The sequence below is a fragment of the Habropoda laboriosa genome, unplaced genomic scaffold, assembly GCF_001263275.1.
Source record: "Habropoda laboriosa isolate 0110345459 unplaced genomic scaffold, ASM126327v1 scaffold804, whole genome shotgun sequence".
In the NCBI taxonomy this organism is placed as follows: domain Eukaryota; kingdom Metazoa; phylum Arthropoda; class Insecta; order Hymenoptera; family Apidae; genus Habropoda; species Habropoda laboriosa.
This window is the reverse complement of record NW_017100896.1, coordinates 277,914-289,591: the sequence shown is the minus strand read 5'-3', so window position 1 is coordinate 289,591 and position 11,678 is coordinate 277,914. Positions and strand designations below refer to the sequence as shown.

Here is an 11,678-nt window from a genome sequence, read left to right as displayed (position 1 = left end):
TCTTGTGCTCGTAGCGAACTATTAATAAACTCTTTGATAAATATACATTTTTCATCTTCTTTCTTCTTTATCTTTTTAACATTTTACTAATATGCTTCTGCTACGCACCATTGGAATCAAATTTGTTTGGAAGGCTTAGAAATTATTAAGAGAAACAAGAAAAAAAAAAAAATAAGAAAATAAAAACACATAATAATAGGTGATAAAAAATCCTGACTAAGAAACTCTGCACACTTTGACGACAATCGATCTCTGGCTGTTCTATCACTTTTTCGTTGTACTTTTCCAATTTGGTCGAGTTAATTCTAGTAAGAGCACTTTTTTCTTTGTACAATGTGAATTGACGAAGGTGTCATATTTTAGAAAATCTAATTCGACTTTTACACATGTGCAGATTTAAAAGAAGAAAAGGATTGCGAACAGTGCAAAGTTTGGAAGTATCTCGAGAAGAAGAGAGAACATAATTCGTAAACCAACGTTTCACGTGTGAACGGTTGAAGTTAATAGAGGTCGGTTAAAAGAACAAAACAATAAAAAGAAAAAGAAAAGAACAAAAAATCACGCGAGTTAAAGCATTCCAAAGATTTTTAAAGCTATCAACGGTATGCTCTAAGAAAAGAGAATATTTATCCGTATTATACTTTGTCAGTCCCATTAATCGTATTGCTTACGTTACTCTGTTACGCTAAAAATGAAAAGGGCAAAAAATAAAGGGTGTGCAGAACGTTCTCTCGCGAAGAAATTTCGATATACATTATTTTTCTCTCCTGTCCGTGGATTACGTGCGTCAGAAACGCTAATTTTAATATATATATATATAAAAAAAAAAAAAGAAATAGACAAAGGCACGAGAAAGCTCGTTAGTTTCGCAGAAATATACAGTACTCATATATATATACTTCTTTCCTTTTTTTGTTCGCCGATATAGTTATAAATTTTCACTCTCAAAATATAACGAGAAAATTGGAATTCTATATATGCAGACTACGCCCGCGTAAAATACTGCGACCATTTGATTACAAAAAAAGAGAAAAAAAAAAGGGTAAATTCTACGGTTACGCGGGCCCGGAAACGACACATTTTCAGCATATTGTGAAACAATAAGGTTTTTGTTCACCCGTGTATTCTACATACGCAAACGTATCCGCCCCTACAACTATTCTTCTCTAATTATTTCGCACACGATCTTATCGACATTTCAGGCTTTTCTTTCCCCAAACCTCTGTCGCGTTACGAAGAGTCCTTTTTACGATATAAAAACCAACGGAAGAAAGCAACACCTCCTTTTACAATTCCAATTCACCTCGAATACATTCAGGCGGTCTACGTTCCCGCGTGTAAAATAAATGGCGAAGAAAAATAAAAACACGGCCACGCGAGATTACTAGTCGAAGGAGGACCAGAAGACGGCGAGAGCCATCGATCGGTTCGCAAAGCATTGCGGCGCTATTGCACAGTTCAACGATCATCATAATACTAATTGCAGTACACAGCAGCACCACTCGAGTGTAGTTCACAGAGGTTGTTCGATAAGCAATAGATATTACAATTTCTCTCTAGAAGAGCGAGAAGAAATTCTCCGCGAATAAAAATCACTCGACGGTTCGTCCCGCTGAGCAAGTGGTTTGCATCTCGATCCTCAGGCGTTCAGTGTCTCCTCCTCCACGTATGGAAGGCCGATGATTTCTACCATCCGTCCTCGACCTTCTTCGTTCTTCCTCGAAAGACAGCCACCACTCGACGTGTTGTTCCACTCCCATTGGAAAACAAAAGACGACTGATTATACAAATCGATCGACGAGCGCGTGTTTTCTTTGTATAGTTCGATCATGCTCGATACAAGGGAAGATAGATCGTCGCGGGGGTGAGATGGGCTACGCGATTGGTCCGCGGGCAGCACACAAGCTAGATATCTTCTTTCTTTCTTTCATTCTCGACCACCTTCTTTGTATGTGTGCGTGTGCGTGTGTGTGTGTGACCTTTCGTGTTTCTGTGCATGCACGTGTAAGTGTGGTAGATGTCTATTGTCATTTTGTTTTCATCTTGAATCGGGTGACTAGACCTAGGGCGATGCTGAGAAGACACAACAGTTTTCTAAACGAAGGTAGGATTCTCTCTCTCATAAACGGCCCCGCCTGAATACGGCGAGCATCCTCGAGTTCACGGCACCACCAGGTTGTTGCTGCCTTAAACTCGTCCTCGAGATCGTGCTCCTCGCGTTACTATGGAGGTCGCTACTACCAGCCGTGTCCGTTTCCTCTCTTCTTCTTCTCGCATTGTCGTTCGCCGCCGGCGTCGCTCTTCTTCTCGGACCGATCGCCACCACCCCATCTCGCCCTCGCGCCTCCCGCTAAGGCGAGAGAAAAAAACCGAACGGTACGACGCAGTCCTTCGGCATGAAACAGTCGTGAACGGTTTTCATGTGATTCTTCATCTTGTCAGGCCTGGAGAACTCTTTGCCGCATACTGGACACGGGAACACCTTCCTCTGATGGCCTTCGTGGTAAAGGAAAGCGTGTCGTTGGAAGCTGTACTTGTTCTTGAACGTCTTCTGAATGTCGAGCTTCGCACACTCGGTGCACTGATAGACACCCTCAGAGATCGAGGCGTAACGAAAGAGATTCAGACCGCGCACGGACATCTCCGTGAGTTGTTCGGCCGGATCTTGCGAGTGAGAAGTCGCGCGACGTCTCATACGTCTCTTGGGGACTTGTCGACCAGGCGGTGCGGACATAGTGCCGATTTGGTGACCGCTCGTCGACGAGGAATTGGTGGTAGGCGCTGGGCTACCGCTACTGCTGCCACCTCCGTTGTTCTGCGCGTTGTTCCTTCCGGTAGCGGGCGACGCTGAGGAACTTCTCGTGGACGTGGTGGTTGTCGTTGTACCGGAACTGGAGGCCGAGCTGGTGCTCGTGGTCAATGAACTGTTGCCGCTCGTTGCGTGTGATCTCGCGTTCGACGACTCCGTGACCGATTGACTCGACGATGACGAACCTGTGCCGCCGAGATTTCGTGTCTTCTCTTTCCACGTGTCGCCGTCCACCTTTCCGTTGCCCGATGAAAACTCTGTGGAAGAAATAGTTGATAAGATGAGAATTGTCCGTTTACGATTTTGGGCTACGTTTTCTTTCTTTTTTTACGACAATCAGTATGATCGAGAGATCTGTCCTTTTACGGCTACGTAATGTGTGTGTGTGTGTATTATATATCGACATGCAAACTGTGAGGTAATTTCAAGTGAGAAATAAATATATTTTCGACAGTCTCTCGATTTTACGGTATACTTTGATGCGTGCAAAATAACATGAATACGTAGGCTACGACGAGCCGTAAAAGATATTTACGGCTCAGTGTGAGACCACAAATGAGAATGATTCGCTATAAAATAGGAGTAAAATCTGGGTGAATAGCTGAAAATGAGAATTTAGTGTAACATAATAAACAATTTGTCTACTTAAACGAGAAATAATAGAGAAAAGGATCGAGGATTTTTCAGGGGTATTTTTTGGCGATGATAAATAAAAAATCTCGCTATTTTGATCGAACCAAAAAAAAAATGGAACAAAGTGTGATCGTTTTTTTTTTCTTTCTTTCTTTCTTTTTTTTTAACAAAAGCTTTCTTACGTTTCGTGTACTCCTTTAACAGATCAATTCCAAGGAGTCCATCGAGTGTCCATGCTGAAAACGCTTGGTGAATATGTTTATCGATTAAACAGAAAATAGAACGGAATGGGAGAAAAGTAAAAAAGGGAACAAATGGTAAGAGCAGCTAATAATGAACTCGTCAGGTGTTGTTTCAAACAAATTTACGGCTTGCCTAATTTTGGTACACGTTGTTAAAGACGCACTGGAAACTTTCCAAGCGAAACTGCCCGAGCAACTTTGTAGAGAAGATAAATAAACGTCGTAATGTAACAGTCGTGTACCAAAATTTGTCGTGCTACAAACACTATGTTGTACTTTGTACAGAAAATTGTGCGAGAAACGATTCTGCTAATTTTCACGTGATTTTAGACGTCGTTCTGTAAATTTTTCACCGGTGCGACTGAAACAGAACACAAAAGAAAATTACTTGAAAATTTTCACAGAAAAGAAACGCCAATTTTGCACACAATGAATCGTACAGTAATTTGAAACAGCGCACAGAAGAAAATTACTCTTAAATTTGGCGCACAGTGAATTATCAAATTTATAATAATCGCCGTAAATGCAACTAATTACTAAAAAATCGTTCGTTTCTCGCAACAATAAATAACGATTATACTGAAAATATAAAAAAAAAACAACAACAACAGTAACCAGTTGAATTCGATAAAAATCAAAAGTTAAAATGCAACGAACAAACCATGTACATATATATATTTATCTTTTTTCTTGTTCTCCAAATATTTCATTTTGTTTCATTGTCTGGACAGTAAAAATAATAAATCAACAATACGCATACGCAACATGCAAAACAAAAGTCCATAAAAAATAATAATTGCTGGCTTCCTATCGCGACTGGCTTCTCGAGTAATCTTTACAGAACGGTCGATCGTTTTTTCCTCTCTTCAATTTTTCCGGACACATTTTCAGAGAATTCGTGACCAATTCTCGGATCCGGCTAGAAATTTTCAAACAGAACGTTCGCGTTCTTTACTCGAACAAGCCACACCGACGGAATCTTAATATCTAAAAAGAGACGCTGTCCGATCGGTAACTTATCGGCTCGTCGTCTCTTCCCGTCGATAATCCACACTTCAATTGGAAGATTTTTCGTCAAACGAGAAAAACCATTCGATGAATTTTCCTCTAGACTAACACGCCATTCCTCGAATGGAGAGCTTTCATTTAAAAAAAAAAACAACAACGAGAGAACAACGGCTGATTATTCGACACCGATCAGACGCATCTCTCACGATCGCTAAAACGAAACTAAATAAAAGTAATTTTTGGCTAAGAGTAACGGTGCTTCATGGTGAGTGCGGGAATTCTCGAATTTGGTGTAATGTATGTAATCGGGGTATATCGAGATATACAACTTTGGGTGGGGGGAAAGGTTGTGTGTGATTTCTTGTTTCAAATGACTAATGAGAAATCTACGTAAGAACACGGCTGTGGAACGTAGTAGTACAGATATACGTGTATATCGTGAGATTAGGAAGAAGAAGAAGAAGAAGAAAATAAAACAAAGCAAAGAAAAAGGAGAAAAATTTGCTTTCAAAAAAAGAATGAAAAACAGACAAGAAGAAAAAAAAAAACGGTTGCAAACAATTCGTGATTCGAATTTAACCGCGATTGTGACAAATCCCTTCGGTTCGAAGTAACTTATGGCACTTTCACATGATGATTTCGTCGTCGCTTTGAAAATTATCCTCGAGATTAAAACTCGAGACGATACAAAGAGATTTGCGTGTCAACTATTTCAACGAGTGATCCATTCACACACTCACGTTCCACATACGTGCGAACAATAATTCAACGCATTAATAATAACACAAAACGGTAGAAAAAAGAACAAAACGCAATGAAAAGAAGTAAAATAATGTTCTACTGTGAGTAGCTGCGCTTTGTATGCTCGTTTATATTATGGTAATTACCTTCTTTTTCTCGAGTTTCAATTAGTCTGCTACTTTCCTCGACAAGCATGTTCTGTGTTATTGTATATGTGTGTGTACGTGTGTATGCGTTTGTGTATTACTGTTTTGCCGTGTGTGTGTTTTTCATTGTACTTAGAAGACAATCCAGGTCACTAATTTTCAATCGATTTTTCTCGTTACAACGCACAATTTCTCGCTCGATGATCGTTTTTTCGGTCACTATTTTCTTGTTGTTCAAATATATACCATTGATAACAAAAAATGTGTTTCACTATCAGGTAAAATACGCTCATTCGCTCGTTTTTTTTATTGTTTCGCATTTTTCGAAAGCGCGAAGTACGATCGTTGAAAAGAAACGACGCAGACGCGTCAACGCTCTCGTTACGAAAATGTTGTAACGAAAGAGAGAAAAAATAAAGAATGTTGGTAAATGTATGTATGAAAATTAAAAGTGACGTCGTAATATCTGTGAAATTTTCGTAAAAACGTGTTATTGCAGTTAATGGGACGAAGCTTTCGGAAATTCGTTCGATTTTTTTCACGCGCGCTGTTAAAAAAGATCGAACTTGGATCTTCCATCTGTGTGTACACATAAATATAGTCATTATCGTAAAGAGAAAAACAATCTGATTTCTATAAATGAAACGATGTTTAAAAGACGCTGGTTTGAAAAACGAAAAGAAAAAAGACAGTTGAACATCACTTTATCATCTCTTTCACTCATTATCACCACATTATTATTTCTTTTCTTCTTTTTTTGTTTCTTTCGATGCGCTCTTTTTTGTACACAATACACGACTGGTTTTGTCGGACAGAGTCGGACTTATCGAGATGCGCTTCGAACACAATTTATCTTTGCCCGATTAAAAAAAAAAAAATGAGCGCTCATTTGCGCGTTTTCGCCATTTCTCTTTCACCGTTTGATAATTCTTTTGCAAGTTGATTTTTATCGCTTGTACAGAATTTTCGTCAGCGGATCTCGCAAAATCTCGATCAGGCGCGCACAATTTCAAAGTGTGTGTGTGTGTGTGTGTGTAGTTTCGTTTCCTCCGAAAACGTCGAGGAGTGTGGCAAAAATGCGTGTGCATGTGTGTGCGCGCGCGCAAAAAGAAGAAAAAAAAAGAGAAAAAAAAAGAAAACGGAGACGTGAATGCGTGTATGTAGTATATGAGACAACAAAAATCGGTTTATAAGCGAGACTTAAAAATCCTTCAGTTACAATCTATTGAACACCGTTCTTTTTATTATCGATAGTCATAATCAAACAATCAGTGCATATAAAATATACTAAGTCTACCCAGCGTCAGAAAAGACTTGTCTTCTCTAAAAAGTTCCCTATAAAATTTCTTCTTGTTCATCTTTCTCTCTTTTTTTTTGTTTTTTTTTATTTTTTGGTTTTCTTTTTTCTCTCTCCCTTTCTTTATTATTTTCTCGCCTCCTTCAATTTCACGCTCATTTTCACGACAAGGTCTTACTTATTTGGCACTAAGATTGCGATCATCGGGCGCGCATTTTAAAAAGAGGGATATACACACACGCGCGCGCGCGCGCCCACGATCCCGGGCTTCTTCTTTCTCTCAATAACAATTTATTATTATTACTCTTTTTTTTTTTTTTATTCCTTTTTTCCTCTCTCTCTCTCTCTCTCTCTCTCTCTCTCTCAACTTCTTTCCTTCCTTCCTTCTTTCTTTTTTTTTCCCTTCCTCGTCAATATTATTTATGTCGCTTAAAAAGGCACCAAATCGGGGATTACACCGCTATATATTATTGGATCCCACTGAAGTACGTTAATTCAACGTATAATATATAAAGTTAAAAGTCAACCACATATCGTTCTCCATTGCTTCTTTCTTTCTTTCTATCTTTCTTTCTCTCTTACGTGTTTCTTTCATTTTTTTTTTTTGTAACTCTCATTTTCTGACGCATCTCATTCCAGCGTCAGTTTTCACTTCAAAGACAGAACTATCTCGTAGCGTAATTCGAACAGTGGACTACAGTTGCTTTGGGAAAAATCAGCAAGAGCCGCAGGGCGGTGCAACATGGAGGTAATTTCCGTGTAAGCGGAATCACTGGCTACTCGAAGGGTGGATTGAAGAGTTGCGGCCGGTAGTTACGGCAATTGGATCTCCGGAGCAGGCTGGTGGCCTGTGAAAACTACAGGAAACTTAATTACCCGAAGTAGCCGGTAACAAGGGAGAGAAGCGATTACTCGCCGCGTTGAATCCGCGTCGATCTGTCGGTACTGTCATCAATTTGCGACCGGTTAGCATGTAAACTGGCGCATCTTGTGCTTGCACGCGCGAGTACTTGCCGCGCGTCGCGCTCGAAAACGGATATCGGTCACGAGGAGCATTGTTGCTTCGAGCTGTGTACACCAAACGTTCTGTTTCTCTCTCTCTCTTAACCTCTCTCTCTCTCTCTCTCGCTCGCGCGCTTTCTCTTTCTCTCTCTCTCTCTCTCTCTCTCTCTCTCGCAATGGTATCTTGCAAGAGCGACCGATACCGATTATAACACGTGAAAAAAGAGCCTTAGAATAGATTGGTATTGACTGGTGGTCCCTTTATTGAAATTAGGGACGAATAAAAAGAGACGAGAATCGCTGGAGCGTCGCCATTGCAAGAACCACACACATAAATATAATATAATCTATGTAAAATTTTCTTCTTGCTTCTCGTACTCTTCATTCTTTCCCCCCCCCCTTTCTCCCCCCGTAAACCCACCCGCAGTATGTCCGTAGACTCATAAATTAATTAGAATATGTTCAACACGAAAACTCATCGACGAGACCTATGCGCGATCCTAACCGCGATTAGCGTGAGAAATTCGTCGCATGTGTTTTTTCGAAATGGAATTTCACTCGAACCAGCGACGAGGAAGACAGTTGCAGATTGCAGTCAGAGAAAAATTTTGTATCGTCGAATAGATTCTTTTTCGTTTTTTTTTTTTTCATTCTGTAATTTTAGTTCGAAATTTTGGTTCTTTTTTTTCTTTTGGTAATACGGCCAGGATACGTGGTGACGCGTAATGCAAGTAGAAGACACCAATCTTACAATCAATTCCTCATAACATTTAAACGCGTTTCTTTCCGCTATGAACACTTTTTACAATTTGAACACTAATTTTGTACGAATACAAGGATCTTGTATCATTTATACTTAATCCTTAATCCTTAAAAAACGCCTCCCACATGAACAACTACTAAGTTTTACTGATTGGCAACATGAATTTCCCCCATTTTTACAACCTTAATTCTAAAGTTTTAACAACATTTAAAGGCAACGAACGTGAGCGAATGTTGGTACGAGATAAATTTTCGTAGCAAGCTTCAAGATCAGTTGCTATAATTTCAACAATATTTTTTTTTCGTTTTTCTCCCCCTCTCTTTCTCTTCACATTAGGTATCAAGTTTACCCTGATCACGAGCCTTAAGATACCATATATTAAGGAATTCGACGTAAGCGTGACGGTATCGATACTCGAACTTGCATACGCGTCATTCTGAATGAATTTCTTTTTCTTTTTCTCTTCTCCACTTGAACCAAATTTTCTGCAACTGTCTTTCGTGAACTTCGAAACACTCGACGCATGTAGAAGTTCCTTCCTTCCTTTCTTTTTGCTCGTTTGTCAACGATAACGACGACGAATGTAATATTCAACGAATGTGTGCACGTGTGTGTGTGTGTGTCTATGTGTGTCCGTGTACGTGAAATAAAATTTAAAAGAAAAAACAAACACACGATCTCAACATGGATCGGCTCACGAAGAATAGTGTGAGACTCACGTCTTATCGAGCGATTTCTCACGTAAAAGTCGACTAGGGTGAACTAACGCTTCCTTCTTTTTCTCACGGACGAATTAAAATTCGATTCCCTATAGCGAGCTACCACGGAAAGCCCCTTGATGAAGAAAAAGGGAAAAAGTACGTCTGAAAAAAAAAAAACAAAAAACAAATTGATCTCTTCTTTTGTCCTAGTGTTTCAAGATTTGGAAAAAAAAGAAAGAAGAGAAACCAACAAAAAAAAGTAGAAGAAGACAGAAGAGTAAAAATAAATAAACTGATTGTCGAAACAATTCGAAACAGAGAATCACATCTGTTGATAAATTTGGCAATTGATAGATTTTCTTTTTTGTTCTTGTGGTATTTATGGTTTCTTTTTTTTTTGTCTTCTTAGGCAATCCGAGAGCTCTGTTTATTCCGTTTCTGTACTTTCCGCTATTATTTATTTAATTTTTTTCGTATCGACACGCTTTGCTCCCCCCCACCCCAACCCCCTCGTTTCTGTAAACAAATCATCGTCATCCTTGCCTGCCATCTAAAATTGAGTTAGTCTTAGCCTCTCAGTGATTATCAAATGTGAGTGTATTACTTTAATTATTATTTTGTTTCCTCTTTACTTTAAATCGATATAAGCTGTTTAGCCGCTGCCTCTTTGCACTTGTTGTTGTTACTTGTATGTTTTTTTTTTCTTTTTTTTTTGGGTTTTTCATTCTTTTGTTTTTTTTACCTTCGCGAGCGAGCCCCCTTCTCGTTAATGCTGAAATGCGAAAAAAATATTTCTTATGAAATTTATTCATTTTCACTGATCGTACAAAACCGATACCAAAACATATCGACCATTCTCATTTTTTAATTTCAATCGTCTTTCTTTCTTTTTTTTTTCTGTTTTCTCCCGATTACGTTAAAAAAACCACATCGTATCCCCGCGCCGAAAATAATCCACCGTGTCACGGAGAAGCAGCACGATGGACACCTCTTTGGTCCTTTGAAAGTTAAAAATTTTGAAGATAATTGACCTGAGAGCATAATCGATCTGCGAGTCAGCGGCACGGTCCATCACGATTCAAGAAAATTCCTAAAATCATCCGGTGTAATGCTTTTAGTTTCTCCCTTTTTTTTATCTTTCTATCGTATTACTATTATTATTAATCTTTTTTTTTCTTTCTTCTTCCTCCGGTATTCTTCACCTACTCCTCTAAATCATTGCTGCCTGCCTAACTAATTAAATGTATCCCTCTATGTTTCTAAAAATACGCGAAATTGCGTCCAGAGGCAACCGATCTCCTCTCTCGTCTCTCCGTTTATTTCTTACAGCTAAGCTTGTTTTTCCCTTTTATTTATCTTTGCAACGCTAGATATCTCTTGAATAACGAACGAACAACACTGGTCAATCGTGGGCTGATCTCAAGACACAAGATCGTATAAATCACTTCATCGTGTCAACTCTCTCTCTCGCTCTCTCTCTCTCTCCCCTTCATTCCTTTTTTCTCATTTCTCCGTGTTTCTCTCCCTTCTTCTTCCTTTCTTTCGTTTCTTCTTCCACGTTTAAATCCCCACGCATTAAAATAACAACGAAGGTCTCCGTTACGATTATAATTATTTAATAGTAGCAGTAATAATATTTATAATTATTAATTATATAGCCTCTAGTCGTCTAAATGTCTATGCCCAACTAGTGAAAAAATTTGTATATAAATCGTTTCGCTTCCTCTCCGATTCTCATGCATGTCGTTCATAAACTCTTAACAATCGATCTATGAACGAAGGTTCGGACTAGAGAGGATTTGACAAAGTGTAAAGTGCAAAATATAGTAAGCTACGATCGTATTTTAGTGCTGTCTCTCACGACTAAGCCTATATACCATCACTGTAGCCGTATCCCTTTTGAACAGCAATCGATCATCGATCCTGACTAATGTGGGCGTGTGCACTAGTCCTTGGAGACTAAAGAAAGACGATAAAAAAAAAGAGCTCGAGGAAAACGAACTCTTCCTCTCTCTCTCTCTCTCTTCTTCCTCTTTCTCCTTTCTTTCAAGCATGATATCTTTCTGAATGAAATAGATAAAATTATTCTTATCCAGATAGATTTGTTTTTCTCATAAAACTCCGTAACAAGTAAGACAAGGATATACTTTTAACAATGATAATTTCTACGACCCTGGACATTACACATCCTTGTCTTACGTTATTTAGAATTTAAATATTTACAAAAAAGATGAATCTATGGTATATAACACGACTTTAGCTTTTTCCAGTTAATTACGAATTTACACACGTAACAAATTCAATAATCATTCTAAAAGCGTGCTTTTGCTTTCGGA

General features: G+C 38.9%; 1 protein-coding gene across 11 annotated transcripts in view; it reads right to left on the bottom strand.

The window, feature by feature from the left end:
• Window positions 1–1,991: 1,991 nt before the first annotated feature.
• Window positions 1,992–11,678, bottom strand: part of LOC108577524 (protein tramtrack, alpha isoform) — a 46,613-nt gene continuing 36,926 nt past the window's right edge. For all 11 annotated transcript variants that reach the window (XM_017940691.1, XM_017940688.1, XM_017940686.1 and 8 more), the window contains exon 5: window positions 1,992–3,066. In XM_017940691.1, coding sequence (XP_017796180.1) covers window positions 2,351–3,066 — 716 coding nt within the window. In that variant the 3' untranslated portion in view covers window positions 1,992–2,350. The remainder of the gene's footprint in view (window positions 3,067–11,678) is intronic.